The following is a 12431-nucleotide window of genomic DNA, read 5'->3' as shown; positions in this document are numbered from 1 at the left end:
GCTATTTATTGTTAGCATTATTCTTCCGACGTCTGATTTCTTTTTAATTATAGGAATCCGTTTTTCTAAGGTACATAAACTTTTGGGATTAACTGTATAGTCAATACATCCTTAAAGCTTCAACTTTCTACTTTGTATCACGTGTCTTTCTGATTTTAACTAAATCGGCTTCTAAGGGAAGAAAGTCGACCTCGAGTCAAACCTTGCCTGATTACGAAAATTGTGTTACTATGAAAAATATTTTTGAACTTCGATGGTTCATAACTTCGTTAATAATGAATCGATTTCCTAGGTTCGCAGTTTGAATTGAACTTCGCAGGTTCTACTTTAACTGAGTCCCTCATGTTTCGTTAAACCAATTCCTAAGAGGTGGAAATCGATGAATTATGATCGAAGCAAGTACAGAGATACGCGCGTGCATACGTGCACGGAGTTTTATCAGCGGTCGTCGCCTGTCGCGTGGTGGGGCCGTGTGCCCTAGCAGCGGCTGCTCCTCGGTGCAGTAAGAAAACTCAGTGTCTGCCGGCCGGCCGCAACTCGCCGGTTTCTTCCTCTTTCATTTTTCAATTCCCTCGACGAATTATTCGTCGTTATTATTACATTCGTCGAGACTCATTGGTGACCGTGTCTTGTTTCAACGAAGAGGCCAGGTCAACAACGTTTGTTCAAACGTACGCGATACCGTACGATTATTGTTGATACAGAGACAGATAGAGAGGAAAAGAGGAAGAGAGAGGCTGCCAGTGGAATTCGTAACCGGTTGCCAAGTCGTAGCCGGGTTGCTTGTGAAAGTGCGAAACTTACTCGCGGGACGAATTGGAAACCGATGATTAACCGATTTAAATTCGTATGAGGATCTCGTTTGTCGGAGTGAATAAGTGTCTTCAAAGAAAAATGAAGGGAAATGAAGAAGCCCGTTTGGAGCGGAGCTCGTCGCTCGGGAGGGTTGCTCCCGCTAGGAAATGAAAACGATTTCACGTTGACGGTAGATACCCGGTGGTCGGATCGCAATCGGGCGTTTGGACAATTTAAATGAAATTGGAGCGATGGGATGGGAATTAGCGGCGCGGAGGTGATGCGGTTGTTAGTGGGCGACGAGAAGAAATTTAAACTTCGATCACGATGATTATGATGCGGACGGAAGAGACCTCGCCGGTCAATTTCCAATCGAAGACGCCCGCCACCCAGCCCGTCAACGGCCGCACGGTACAAGCTTTATATCTCGAGACCGATTGAAAAACACTTTCAATTCTCAACCACCAGCATCGGTTTATCAGAGGGATTCGATATAAGCTGCCGAATTCTGGGAATATTTCTCGTTAAAGATGATTTATTTTGATTGGTATCATTTAGGAATGTGTTATCTGTAATAGAGAAATTTTCCGTTTTCGATTAGACACCGCGGACACCTGTCCCTCTGTAATTAATTAATTGCGAAGGCGATTACTCGCATGTGGCCCCTCGCCCTCGAGCGATTAACGGCGAAGGGTTATCACGTCGGGTCACGCCGATTGCCTATTAATAATTTGATGGGGAAAAACAATAGCCTGTTGCAATTCGGTTCGATGATTCGATGTTCCTGGTTTGAGAGCAGTTTCAAACAATTCATGAAGTCACGAACTATCGTTCAGCGATGTTCTTTGTCGCCAAGGTTCAATTGAAATTAGTAAGATTTCGTAGAGGGACTCGCTTGAAGTAGAGGCTTCAAGCTTCAATTTGAGATGCAAACGAAGTGGATTGGTGAATTATTAACACATTAAGGGCGCAACCAGTTTTGCTGATCTTTCCGTTCAGGCAGCGCCGCAGGTTTCGGCCACTTGACAATTGATGACAATTAATTACATAGTATAAAACATATATTGCAGTGACGATTTTATTTCGCTTTTCGGTTGAACTATGCGCAGCAAACCCAGCCAGAAATTTGATCAAAAAGGTCGTCACCTTCTGTAATACATGTAAAGTCAAACTATATCTTTGCTTAAAACGTTTTAGTAAATTTATTAAAACTAAATTATTTATTTCTTTATTTTATATTGTCAGTTCCTGCAGCCGGAAAATGGAAAATTCACTGTCACTTCCCAGGACCTGCCGATACGTCACCTGAATGAGAAGTTCACTGTCAATCCGAAAGAACCTATGCCGCCTGAACGGAAAGTTCACTGTCGATCCCCAGGGATCGACGTAGCGTTTAACGTGTTAACGAAGTTATGAACGACCGAAGTTAAATAATTCTTCCGATCGATCTTCTCTCGATAGAAATGAACGGGTTTCACTATTGGGACGATTTTATCGTTTTACAGTTGATGCAGAGAAAACTTTCACACAACATGAAATAAATGAAAGAGTTCAAGCTTTAATTTGAGATGTTAACAAAGTGTATCGGTTCATTATTAACAGAGTTATCAACGATCGAAGATTGAACAATATTTTTCATGCACCTTTTTCCTCGTAAAGATATTCGAGTTTACTTGAAAACTGGTTCCATTTGAATGTTCAGTAATTAACTCGTTAATTAAAATTGATAAAGCTGCGAACCGTGCGATAACCCTTGGCGAAACGATCTTTCATTAACTGGAATCCCCTTTTAAAAATACCGCCGATTAACAAAATTTCAGCAGTATTTTTAGTATTGCTCCTCCTCTTCTATAATTAAACGTTGACATAGCCCTGCCAAATAATCCTGTCGATAAACAGTCTTAAAATAGACCGGAATAGGAATTTCGAGTCGTCATGCAGTTTGATAAACAATAATATGAAACGTGATAATTTTAGTAACTTATCTACGGTCCAGTTGCTCGAGGAGTTCAACGCACGTCAAGGTTGAACGATTGATAACGACAATTTTCGCGTCGAATCACGATCGATAATGAAGGGCAATAAACGTTCTAATTATAAATCGATTACTCACGTTATTAGCATTCAAATATAATGTTTACCGGTTAGGAATCAGTCGTTTGTTAGAGGAACTCATTTAAAGTACCGAGGTCAAGGTTTAATTTGAGCCATGAACGAAGTGAATCATTTCATTATTAACGATTGCAGTTTGACTGCATTCTGCCACGAAGTTTGTAAACTCTCAATATTCAATTCTCATTTCCAATTGAATTTTGAAACGGCCGCAGGTTGCGAATTATATTCGAGTAAATTATCGCGGAGAGCCCGTGCGTACACAGTCGATTTAGCTTAAGATTGAGATAATATTTGACAGGGTGTAATTGGCTGCTATAAATAGAACTGTTTTCGAGGCTCTCCCCTTCGCAGAATTCGATGCGCTAACTTCGCAGTAGGATGTCTAGCTGGAACGTTATTATTTTATTTTTTCTTTTTCGATTACATAACTACGTGACTGGCTAATTGTATTCGCGCCGATCTTGCCTTCGAGCTGTATCGTTAACAGAACCGCTGTCGAGCTCGCAAACTGCGTTGCAGAATTGCATCTAAAATGAATTCGAATTCCAGTATCGTTTTCATGATTTCGTTGGCCAATAGAATCGGACGGAGGAACCTCGCCAGTCGATTTTCCATCGGCTGTTCTAAATATAAGACTGTTGAATTTATTTATGCTTGGCAAACGAGTCGTTCTTTCAGCCGGGCGAGTCATAATATTACGCGTCGGTTTAAAAACAAAAGATAATTTATATTAACGAGCGAGGGACAATTGAAGTTCGGCCACTGTCTTCAGGCTTCCCTTCGCTTCGAGTCGAATAACATCGTTCAATTTGAAAGATTCTATCCTAACTAAATATATCGTCGAAATTCACTTACCCGTAAAAATAGTCGATATCTGAGAATTCGACAACTTCACAATTTCTTTTTTATATAAGTAACGTATGCAAAATTTCAAAACATTCGCACGTATTCTACTCGTGTAGATTTGGTCAAAATTTGAAAGTTTTCAAAACACGTTGAAAATATTCTCACATATTTTACTCTTATAGTAATACATTTCTGGTCATTTTCAGAAGTTTCTGTACGTTAGATTCTGAGAAAAAAACATACTGAAAGTCGGAAGAGGAGCTTCCAGATGTGGCAAAACCTGCTACGATATCCACAAATTTTTTTTTAATATAAATAATGGATGGAAAAATTCACACATGTGCTACTAATGTAGTAGTAGATTTCTGAATTTTTTTCAGATGTCTGAATTTTTTTCATCAAATTCTATGCGCTGGTTTTGGAGAAAAAAAATAAAAAATCGTAAACCGAAATCTGAGTACGAATAACAAATGCAAAATCGCTAGCATCACTTCAGGAAGAGTCGATCTATCAGGAAAGTAATAAATGATCCTCTTTCAGGAGGCGAGGAGGATCACGGAGAGGGTTCCCTCCGGTGACCAAGTGGTTCTCAGCGGTGTCGTTTCGGAGGTATCGACGAGCGCCCTCAACGAAATGGGTAGCACGGATTCGCCGATCAACACTAATCCATCGCCCGGTGGTCGTTCTTCCTGCGGCCTGGTCGGTTCCCTCTTCCCAACGATCTGTAGAGGCCGAGCGGAAGCATTCGCGAGACGCTTGCACCGTCGGCTGACCTCCCTAGGCACTGAAGACCCGCCATACGACTCGGCGAGCAGTCCCAAAGAAACCACATGGCTCCACTCCTCCGATTCATCGGCCAAAAATAATTCCAGTAATCAGGTACTGAGACAGCAGCCCCGGCGTAGCTCGGAAGATGACGTTTGCGATTTTGAATTGGATTACGAGGACGGCCTCGGCTCGCCGGCGGAGGAGGTGACCGCCGCGGAAATGGCCGACCTCCTCGTCAATCACGAAAATCTCTCGCGCAGTAGCGTTCATCGTAGCTCGCCTAACTGCTCGAAAGAACCATTGACTAGCATTGATTCGGACACGGGATATGCGTTCGCGTCGCCGTTAACCGGTACGTCGCCGCCTTCGGATTCCTCTGATATATTCTTCGACCTGTCATCGGACGTAGCCGAGAAACCCGAAGGTTACTTCGATCCTGCGACGGACAGCGAGATTACTTCATCAAATCTATCGAACGGGGGGTTAGTCGATGATAAGACTAGTTGTTTACGGAATCTACAGAATACCGAAGATTCGTCTAGCCACGAATCGCTCTGGAGCACCTTTGAGGAGAGCACCGTCTCACTCGAAGAAGAACCGACCGTTCCACAGATAGTCAAGTCTCATTCGGATTCGGAGATCGTTGTCAGAGTAGAGACCCTCAAAGATGAATCGATCAATGTCGAGCATGACGGATCGAAAGGTCTGGATCAGAATGATAAATCGGACGAACTACCATTGGACGAAGAATGCTCAAAACCGGAAGAAGCAGCAGCAGTTGTTAACTTGGAACCAGTCGAGGAATCGACCGACGATAAAATGTGTCTGTTGCTGAAGAAGCTGGCAACGAGTCCGACGGTGAAAGGAGATCATAGAATAATCCCTCGGCAAGAAACCGACGCCATCGAAGAAGAGGAGGAGGAAGTAGAGTCGAGGGTACCGAAGATCAGAAGGTCTTCCTCGTTGAAAACAGGGAAAACGCCTCCGGGGACTCCCGGTAGAAAGAAGATCGTTCGGTTCGCTGACGTTCTGGGCTTGGACCTGGCGGATGTAAGAACTTTCCTGGACGAGATACCCCGAGTCCCGAACTCGGCTTACAGCGACCTGATCTACGACGATATCTTTCGTAAAGACACGAGCCCCGTCAATTTCACGTCCCCTACCCTGGAACTGGGCGGCAGAAGAGGATACGTTACCGTTTCACCTCGGAAACCCGACCGGTCGCTGGTACCGCTCTTCGAGCAGCCCGGAGGCTCGCTAAACTTCTTGGACCTGGTGAAACGACGCAAGGTCTGCTTGGAGAACGTCCTCGTTCAAGACCCGGTCGCCCTCTCGGTCCACGGCACCGTCCGCGTCGTAAACCTCGATTTCCACAAGTCCGTTCACATCAGATACACCCTTAACTGTTGGGCAAACTTCAGCGACCTGCGGGCCAGCTACGTGGCGAACTCCTGCGACGGTTTTACCGATAAATTCTCATTCGTCCTGTCCTGTCACACGCTGCCGGTGGGCCAGAGGCTAGAGTTCGCCGTCAGGTTCCACTGCAAGGGGGAACAGTACTGGGACAACAACGACGGGGCTAATTACTGCTTCCAGTGTCTACCGGCGTCATCGTCGTCGTCCGTCGGCTACGCACCCATCGTCGACGCGAGGGACACCCTCGACCCGCAACCATGGTTCTACTAAATAGGCCTTATATATATATATATACGTATATTTTTTTTAATTAGTCTGTAAGATGTCCTCGATTATTGTTCCTAGAATTGTACATAAATCGCAGCGATCGTTGGTTCGTTGAATTTTATTTATACGACTGTTACTTCGGATGTTCATAGATCTACTTGCTCGTTCGGACACAGTATTATCGCACGTTTGTTAACCTCTGGTTATTTCTCGTTGCCCCTTCCTCTGGCAGTCGGCGACAACGTCGGACGTGTCCGACCAGCCTATATTCAAGACTCTCGTACGAGTTATTTCTTCCTTTGGAACGTACCATCAAATGATCAATAAATACTATATATGTACACACGCGTGCGCACGTGTGTATAAAAATATTTTTTAACAACGTGTAAGATTCGAGGTGTACTAAATTTTATAAACTGACTCGGTTGTAAATAGAAACATGCCTCGTTCGATAACGGTCAAACCTTCTATTCTCTTAGCTATGTAAGTTCTTTCTTTTTTTTAATAATAAATCAACGGAATTGTTAACCACGCGATCGTCATAGTGCCTCGCTCTCTCTCTCTCTCTCTCTCTCTCTCTCTCTCTCTCTCTCATTTTATTTTTCTTCTTTTTTTAATGTCATTCGACGTTTCGCTAATCGTTCGTTCAGGTAGCAATAAAAGTGTGCAGGTTTATACATACAGATATTTTTTTGCAACCTTCGCCTCTATCCTTCCTCCGCAATGCATCTAACTGCTTGCGAATTTTACCCATTCGTGGCGGAGCGCACAGAAATGAATTGCGCTCTGGGTAGTCGGCGTCAGCGTCGGCGTAACAGTGAAAGATCAACCGCGCGTACAACACGATACGCGAGTCGTTCCTAACACGGTATGCGGAGCCGATTTTGCTGGCCATTTCCTTGAGGCGGCTGGCCGGCATGCCGATCGAACAATAATATTAATAAAAATAATAATTTTAGTAATCTTTAACAATCTTTAATAATCGTAGATAATCTTTAACCATTTTTCACAATTTTTAAGAACTTTCCTTTATATGATATAATTTAAAGCAGGGTTCAGTACATAATCCAACGTTACAGTCTTTCTATTCGAATTTTTATTCTAATTCGTGCTTTGGTTTCGTACACATTTTCTCCGACCATTCTGCCGCTTTCCAGTCGTAAGATATTATCTTTGGATGCAGTTTGGCCTCCAGGCTTATTATTGCTACATATATTTTCATTTGGATATTTTAATAGAATTTCTCGAATGGGACGTAAATGAAATTTCGCAAACGTTATATTCTTTTTGGACGTAATTTCGTAGAGTATGTAAGCATTGTAAATCGAAAGGTCCAGCATGTGGAAAAAGGATTTCCTGTACCATTTTAGAATTTACGAACAGTATTAATGATTTATCGACTGCTCCCATAACACGATTATAGTCTACTATGACACTTGGTTTTAGTATTGGTGTTCCCGTTTTAACATCATTTCGTTTTGTTCCTGTATACTCAGCAGAATGGTAGCTTTTCTGCTATACTTGATAACATTAGCATTTCTCTTTTGTCCATCCATTGTAGTCCTAACAGTTTAACCGTAGACTGAAATGCAATTTCGCCTTTGCATAATTTATTAGATACATTACGCATTCCACGTCTGGATTTTCTTACGGTTCCAAATGCATTTGTCCTATTATGATGTACGAGCGAAAATAATGCCGGGCTCAAGTACCAGTTATCGGTGACCAAAACATGACCTTTATTTAAATATGGTTCCATCAATATCATGACAATATTTCTTGATTTGCCAATTTCTGCTAAATGATTATTGATAGTTATATCCGTGCGCGCTCCACAATAGACAATAAAATCTTGGATATATCCAGTATAACAGTCATAGATAACATACGACTTCATTTCAAATCTACTTCGTTTTGAAGGTATAAACTGCTTGGAGAAACATCGTCCTTTGAAAAGCAGCAAACTTTCGTCGATACATAAATACTTATACGGGTAAAATGCTCGTGAAACAGAATTTCGCAGTCTGGCGATGATGCTCCGAATTTTTATTAGCACATCTTGATTTGTTGTCTCATTGTTGCCGTGAAAGTGCAGCATTTATAATAGAAATTTATATCTGTATTTTGTCATTATTCTTGGAAAACTTTTCGTTCGTAATAATTCGTCGGTTGACCAATACTCCTCTATTGACACTTTCTTTACTCTTGACATTAACATCAAAAGAGCAAAAAATCGATACGTTTCGGTCATTATTGTATTTTTCCATGCCATCAATCGTGAATACCTACTGCGTACAGTTTTCGTGGTATAATAATTATTGCTTTCTCTTACATTATGTTCAACCATATTTTCGGAAAAGAAAAGTTGAAAGATTTCTAATATTTACGATTTATCGTCAATATTTGCTTTAATTCTTGGTCAATTTTCATCAAAATCAAGAACTTTTGGAGCCAAATTTTGTGCGCTCCAAAGAAATTACCGCGGATCGATGTCTGGTAATTCTTCAATGATTTCAGAATTAGATTCCGAGCTACTTGACAGTAGGCGTTTCTTGTAGTATGTACTTTGATTTTTACCTTTGTATTCAATTTCTCCAAAAATTTCAGAAAGGTCAGAATCCGATGACAGTTCCATACCATCGCAGCTCATATTCGTCGTCCATCTATCCACGATCGGGGCAAAATTTATGGATAATTATATTTCATTATGTAAAAAAATCTCTGCACAAGAAGCGTGTGCTGCTAACGCGTCGAAAACAAACGACTTAATGGACATTATTGGGCAGTTACTGATAATAAATGAACGGCGCCAAAAGGCGCTGTTCATTCGGAGCGAGCAGAGCAACTCTGTCTGAGCGTTTATAGGAGCTTTTCGCTCAGAGAGATATCGTTATAGTTGAGCGCCTAAAGACGCTGTTCGCCGTGAAAGGGTTAAAAGATTTTCCGCTGGCGCCTATAAGTATAATGAATAACTCAAGTAATTGATGAAATAATAAAATTGTTTATCACAAAAAATTATTTTCCCTTCTAGCGAAAAGTATTTCAGATAAAAGTTGTAGCTCCAGAGAGTAAATTTTCTCTCGGATGAGTTTCGGCTTTCACCATCGCGACTTTTTGACCAAGTGTGATAGTACCAGAGAGAAACTCTTTCTCTCTGATAGTACCTGTCAGTTTACAGTTAACACACACCTCTCTCGTTTCTCCGTTTCTTAATGACTACGTTACAAACGGAGATACGAAAGAAATGAGTAACACCTGTTTTGTAGATCTTAGTGGAATCTACAATTTTTGTCGAAACATTTTTCGCTAGGACCTACAAGTAAGGAGTAATTTAATTAACAATGTCATAGTCTATCCAGTCGATCCTGCCATTCCTACCAGACGTCGGGACTTGTCAAACGGAATTGAGTGCTACTACCCTGGCCCGGCCGTTCGTCACGGTTTTAAAACGATTTAAGATAAAACTAACGAGAAACAATGAGTAATTACACCGTGGTAACACCGGATTTCGTGAACGTTTCGATCACGACGTCAAATCAAAGTTCTTACTGCGTGGAAAGACGATTTCAGAAAAGCATAAGCGTCGACGAATTCAAGGTTAGACAATAAACATTGAATCAAAGGAAATACCAAACGAATGAATGTGCGAATAATCGTAACGTCTTCTAAGGGAAAACTGGAGTTGGTCACCGGTGGTAATTCCCAGACGATGAGAGTTGAAGCTTACGACAAGAACGACAAGCTGATCTGCACCCTGGATGACAACCAGCGACTGCTAGGGTCCTATCCCATCGACGATGGAACCAGAATTCATGTAAACAATTTGATACATATGAGTAATTGACAGTTCATCTTGGAGAACCACATGATATTTGTTTCGGTCAACAATATTTTGTAGGTGATTGACAGTTTCTACACCAATGAGAACCTGGGCAATGTGGAGAAATTCGAGATCACCGAAGAAGAATATGCCAAGAGAACAGGTGAAAGCTAGTGAAAAGAATCTCTCAACAAACCTTCGAAAGTGTTCATATAATGATTGTGTCGATTTTAGATACTGTAAAGGCATTTCTGGCAAAGAACAAGCTTGGCAAATACAACGAGGAAGAGGCGAAGCGTAGGCAAGAGGAGAAAAGGCAAGAAGAAACCGCCGAAGAGGAAGCGGCAAACAGATGCAAGATCGGTGATCGCTGCGAAGTGTTTGTGCCTAACCAACCCAAACGAAGGGCCACGGTGATGTACGTAGGTCGGTATGAGCATCTACATTCCATTTCTCCGGTTCCAGCAGATCGAAATCAATAAAAAAAAATTCGTACAGTTGATAAATTTAACCGTAATAATGGAATTTATTTATCTCAGGTAAGACGGATTTCAAGGACGGCTATTGGATCGGCGTGAAATACGACGAACCTCTTGGGAAGAACAACGGAACGTAAGAAATCATATTTCTCTTTTATTATATTATACCAAATTTATGTGTATTATACCAGACTTATATGTATCTTACAAATCCATAAAATTCTAGAGTAAACGGTAAGAAGTACTTCGAGTGCCCCCCGAAGTACGGTGGATTCATCAAGCCGGCGTACATCAAAGTCGGAGATTTCCCGGAGGAGGAATTCGACTTGGACGAAGAGCTTTAATAATTGAGAATGAAAATAAAATCGTCTTTGTTTATCGAATTGATCGCGCGTTGATTAATACTTCCTCCTCTTTATTATATCCGGCCTCCAGTTCACTGGATGCGTCTCCTCGGTCTGCGAAACAAATCGACGATCTTTTATTAACACCAGAGTGAGTGAGAGAGAGAGAGAGAGAGAGAGAGAGAGAAACGTTATTAACTAAATAGAAATACCGGCTTCATACATGCGTTTCTCCATTAGAAACCAGTAATGCCGACTAGTTTCACTTAAAAATTGAATTACTTACGGCTGTCTCGTCTTCTTTATAAACTTTAATAGTCTTATCCGCTTCTGTGGTGATCATCCTGGTACCAGACATATCGAACGTTATACTGAATACACCAGCTTCGCTGTCCATCGAGCCCGGCTGAACTGGCGCTTGCAATCGTTGGAAATTATATCTGTTTAAAAACGAATGTTAATTATTGTATAAAGTCCATCGGAGATAATCAACATTTAAAGTGCGTTTCCCACTGGCCGGCGGCGCCGAAACGGCACGGTATTCATACCACCGCTTAAGAGCGCAGGATATCGGGAAGCTGTTCGGATAGAGGCGTCGGTACTCATCGAACGCGAGGAGATTCGAAAGGTTGGTGTTGGGAAAGGGAAGACGACAACGTGTAAATCGAGCTCTGTTCTCTTGCAAGGTTGATAAATATGTGTTTTACCCGGTTCTCCAGTCCCAGAGGTGCATCGTTCCGTTGTCAGCCCCGGAGACTAACACTCCGTCGGGATTCACTGCTAAACAGTTGACGATGGCGTTGTGTCCTGATAAATTCTGTATGAATTTCCCTTCGGGGCACTTCCACTGCTTTATATTGTCCGGCGAAGCCGAGGCGAACATGTACCTGTTGATTCGAAAAGTGCAATTGAAAGTGTGAACGGGGCAATGACTGACGTGTGATATCGTTGATGGTAATTACAAGGAGGGGTGGAAACAGACGGCTCGGACGCTCTTCTTGTGATTAGTGAGCGTCGCTCTCGATTTTCCCGCTGCAAGATCCCACAATCTTATCGTGCAGTCGTGGCTACCGGTGACAATCTGGATTCGAATAAAAATATGATAGAGCTGCGTGAGACGGATGCATCTTCGAGATTTACAGATTTTAGAAATTTTTATTTAAACGAATGGTCGATGGATCGAGTTAGAACGATTCTCACGTGATCATATCGATCTTCGAATTTTTTCATCAATTTTCATCCATATAAAATTTGGCAAATTTGATTTGCACACTTAATAAATTTCAATTAACCCTTTCGCTTCGAGCGCCGCTTATAAGCGGCGCGCAGAGTATGACCTGTGGGTACGAGCGCCGCTTATAAGCGGCGCGCATAACATGTTTTGTGGGTACGAGTAAGAATGACAAAAGATCCGACTCACGATACGAGTGTAAAGAGTGTGATGTTGGTTTATGCGTAGATCCGTGCTTCAGAATTTATCATACGAACTTATACTACTAATCACTTTATATTAATATATTAACTTGTTTGCGGATAATAATTAATTAAAATTTAAATCTTACTTGTAACTTTTAAGTTGTA

General features: G+C 41.8%; 3 protein-coding genes across 5 annotated transcripts in view; 2 read left to right on the top strand and 1 right to left on the bottom strand.

Annotated features, from left to right (window-relative positions):
- The window catches only part of Gbs-76A (Glycogen binding subunit 76A), a 15049-nt gene extending 8165 nt beyond the window's left edge, over positions 1-6884 (top strand). For 2 of the 3 annotated variants that reach the window (XM_018030173.2, XM_018030172.2), the window contains one exon: positions 4297-6884. In XM_018030173.2, coding sequence (XP_017885662.1) covers positions 4390-6210 — 1821 coding nt within the window. In that variant the 5' untranslated portion in view covers positions 4297-4389 and the 3' untranslated portion in view covers positions 6211-6884. Of the gene's footprint in view, positions 1-487; positions 1207-4296 lie in introns of those variants that run through there. The other variant, XM_018030171.2, reaches the window with a different exon arrangement.
- A 2407-nt stretch (positions 6885-9291) lies between these two features.
- TBCB (tubulin-binding cofactor B) lies at positions 9292-10889 on the top strand. The gene is made up of 6 exons (XM_018030183.2): positions 9292-9804; positions 9878-10021; positions 10106-10190; positions 10262-10453; positions 10567-10639; positions 10733-10889. The coding sequence occupies exons 1-6, from the start codon at positions 9685-9687 to the stop codon at positions 10848-10850; spliced, it is 732 nt and encodes a 243-aa protein (XP_017885672.1). The 5' UTR covers positions 9292-9684; the 3' UTR covers positions 10851-10889.
- Positions 10640-12431, bottom strand: part of Tango4 (transport and golgi organization 4) — a 4095-nt gene continuing 2303 nt past the window's right edge. Inside the window, exons 7-10 of the mRNA XM_018030174.2 lie at positions 11813-11931; positions 11558-11737; positions 11137-11290; positions 10640-10964 (exon numbers count right to left, since the gene is read on the bottom strand). Coding sequence (XP_017885663.1) covers positions 10905-10964; positions 11137-11290; positions 11558-11737; positions 11813-11931 — 513 coding nt within the window. The 3' untranslated portion in view covers positions 10640-10904. The remainder of the gene's footprint in view (positions 10965-11136; positions 11291-11557; positions 11738-11812; positions 11932-12431) is intronic.

The sequence above is a fragment of the Ceratina calcarata genome, unplaced genomic scaffold (assembly GCF_001652005.2).
Source record: "Ceratina calcarata isolate Rehan_Ccalc_2016 unplaced genomic scaffold, ASM165200v1 scaffold517.2, whole genome shotgun sequence".
NCBI lineage: Eukaryota > Metazoa > Arthropoda > Insecta > Hymenoptera > Apidae > Ceratina > Ceratina calcarata.
Note: the sequence above shows the minus strand (reverse complement) of the source record. Positions and strands in the feature narration are given on the sequence as shown.

Excerpts from the sequence above, each read along its gene's own strand:
- TBCB (XM_018030183.2), top strand. The coding sequence starts at position 9,685 with ATGAGTAATTACACCGTGGTAACACCGGATTTCGTGAACGTTTCGATC. Across the intron at positions 10,022-10,105 it reads ACGATGGAACCAGAATTCAT|GTGATTGACAGTTTCTACAC; the intron begins GTAAACAATTTG and ends AATATTTTGTAG. Across the intron at positions 10,640-10,732 it reads CTTGGGAAGAACAACGGAAC|AGTAAACGGTAAGAAGTACT; the intron begins GTAAGAAATCAT and ends ATAAAATTCTAG.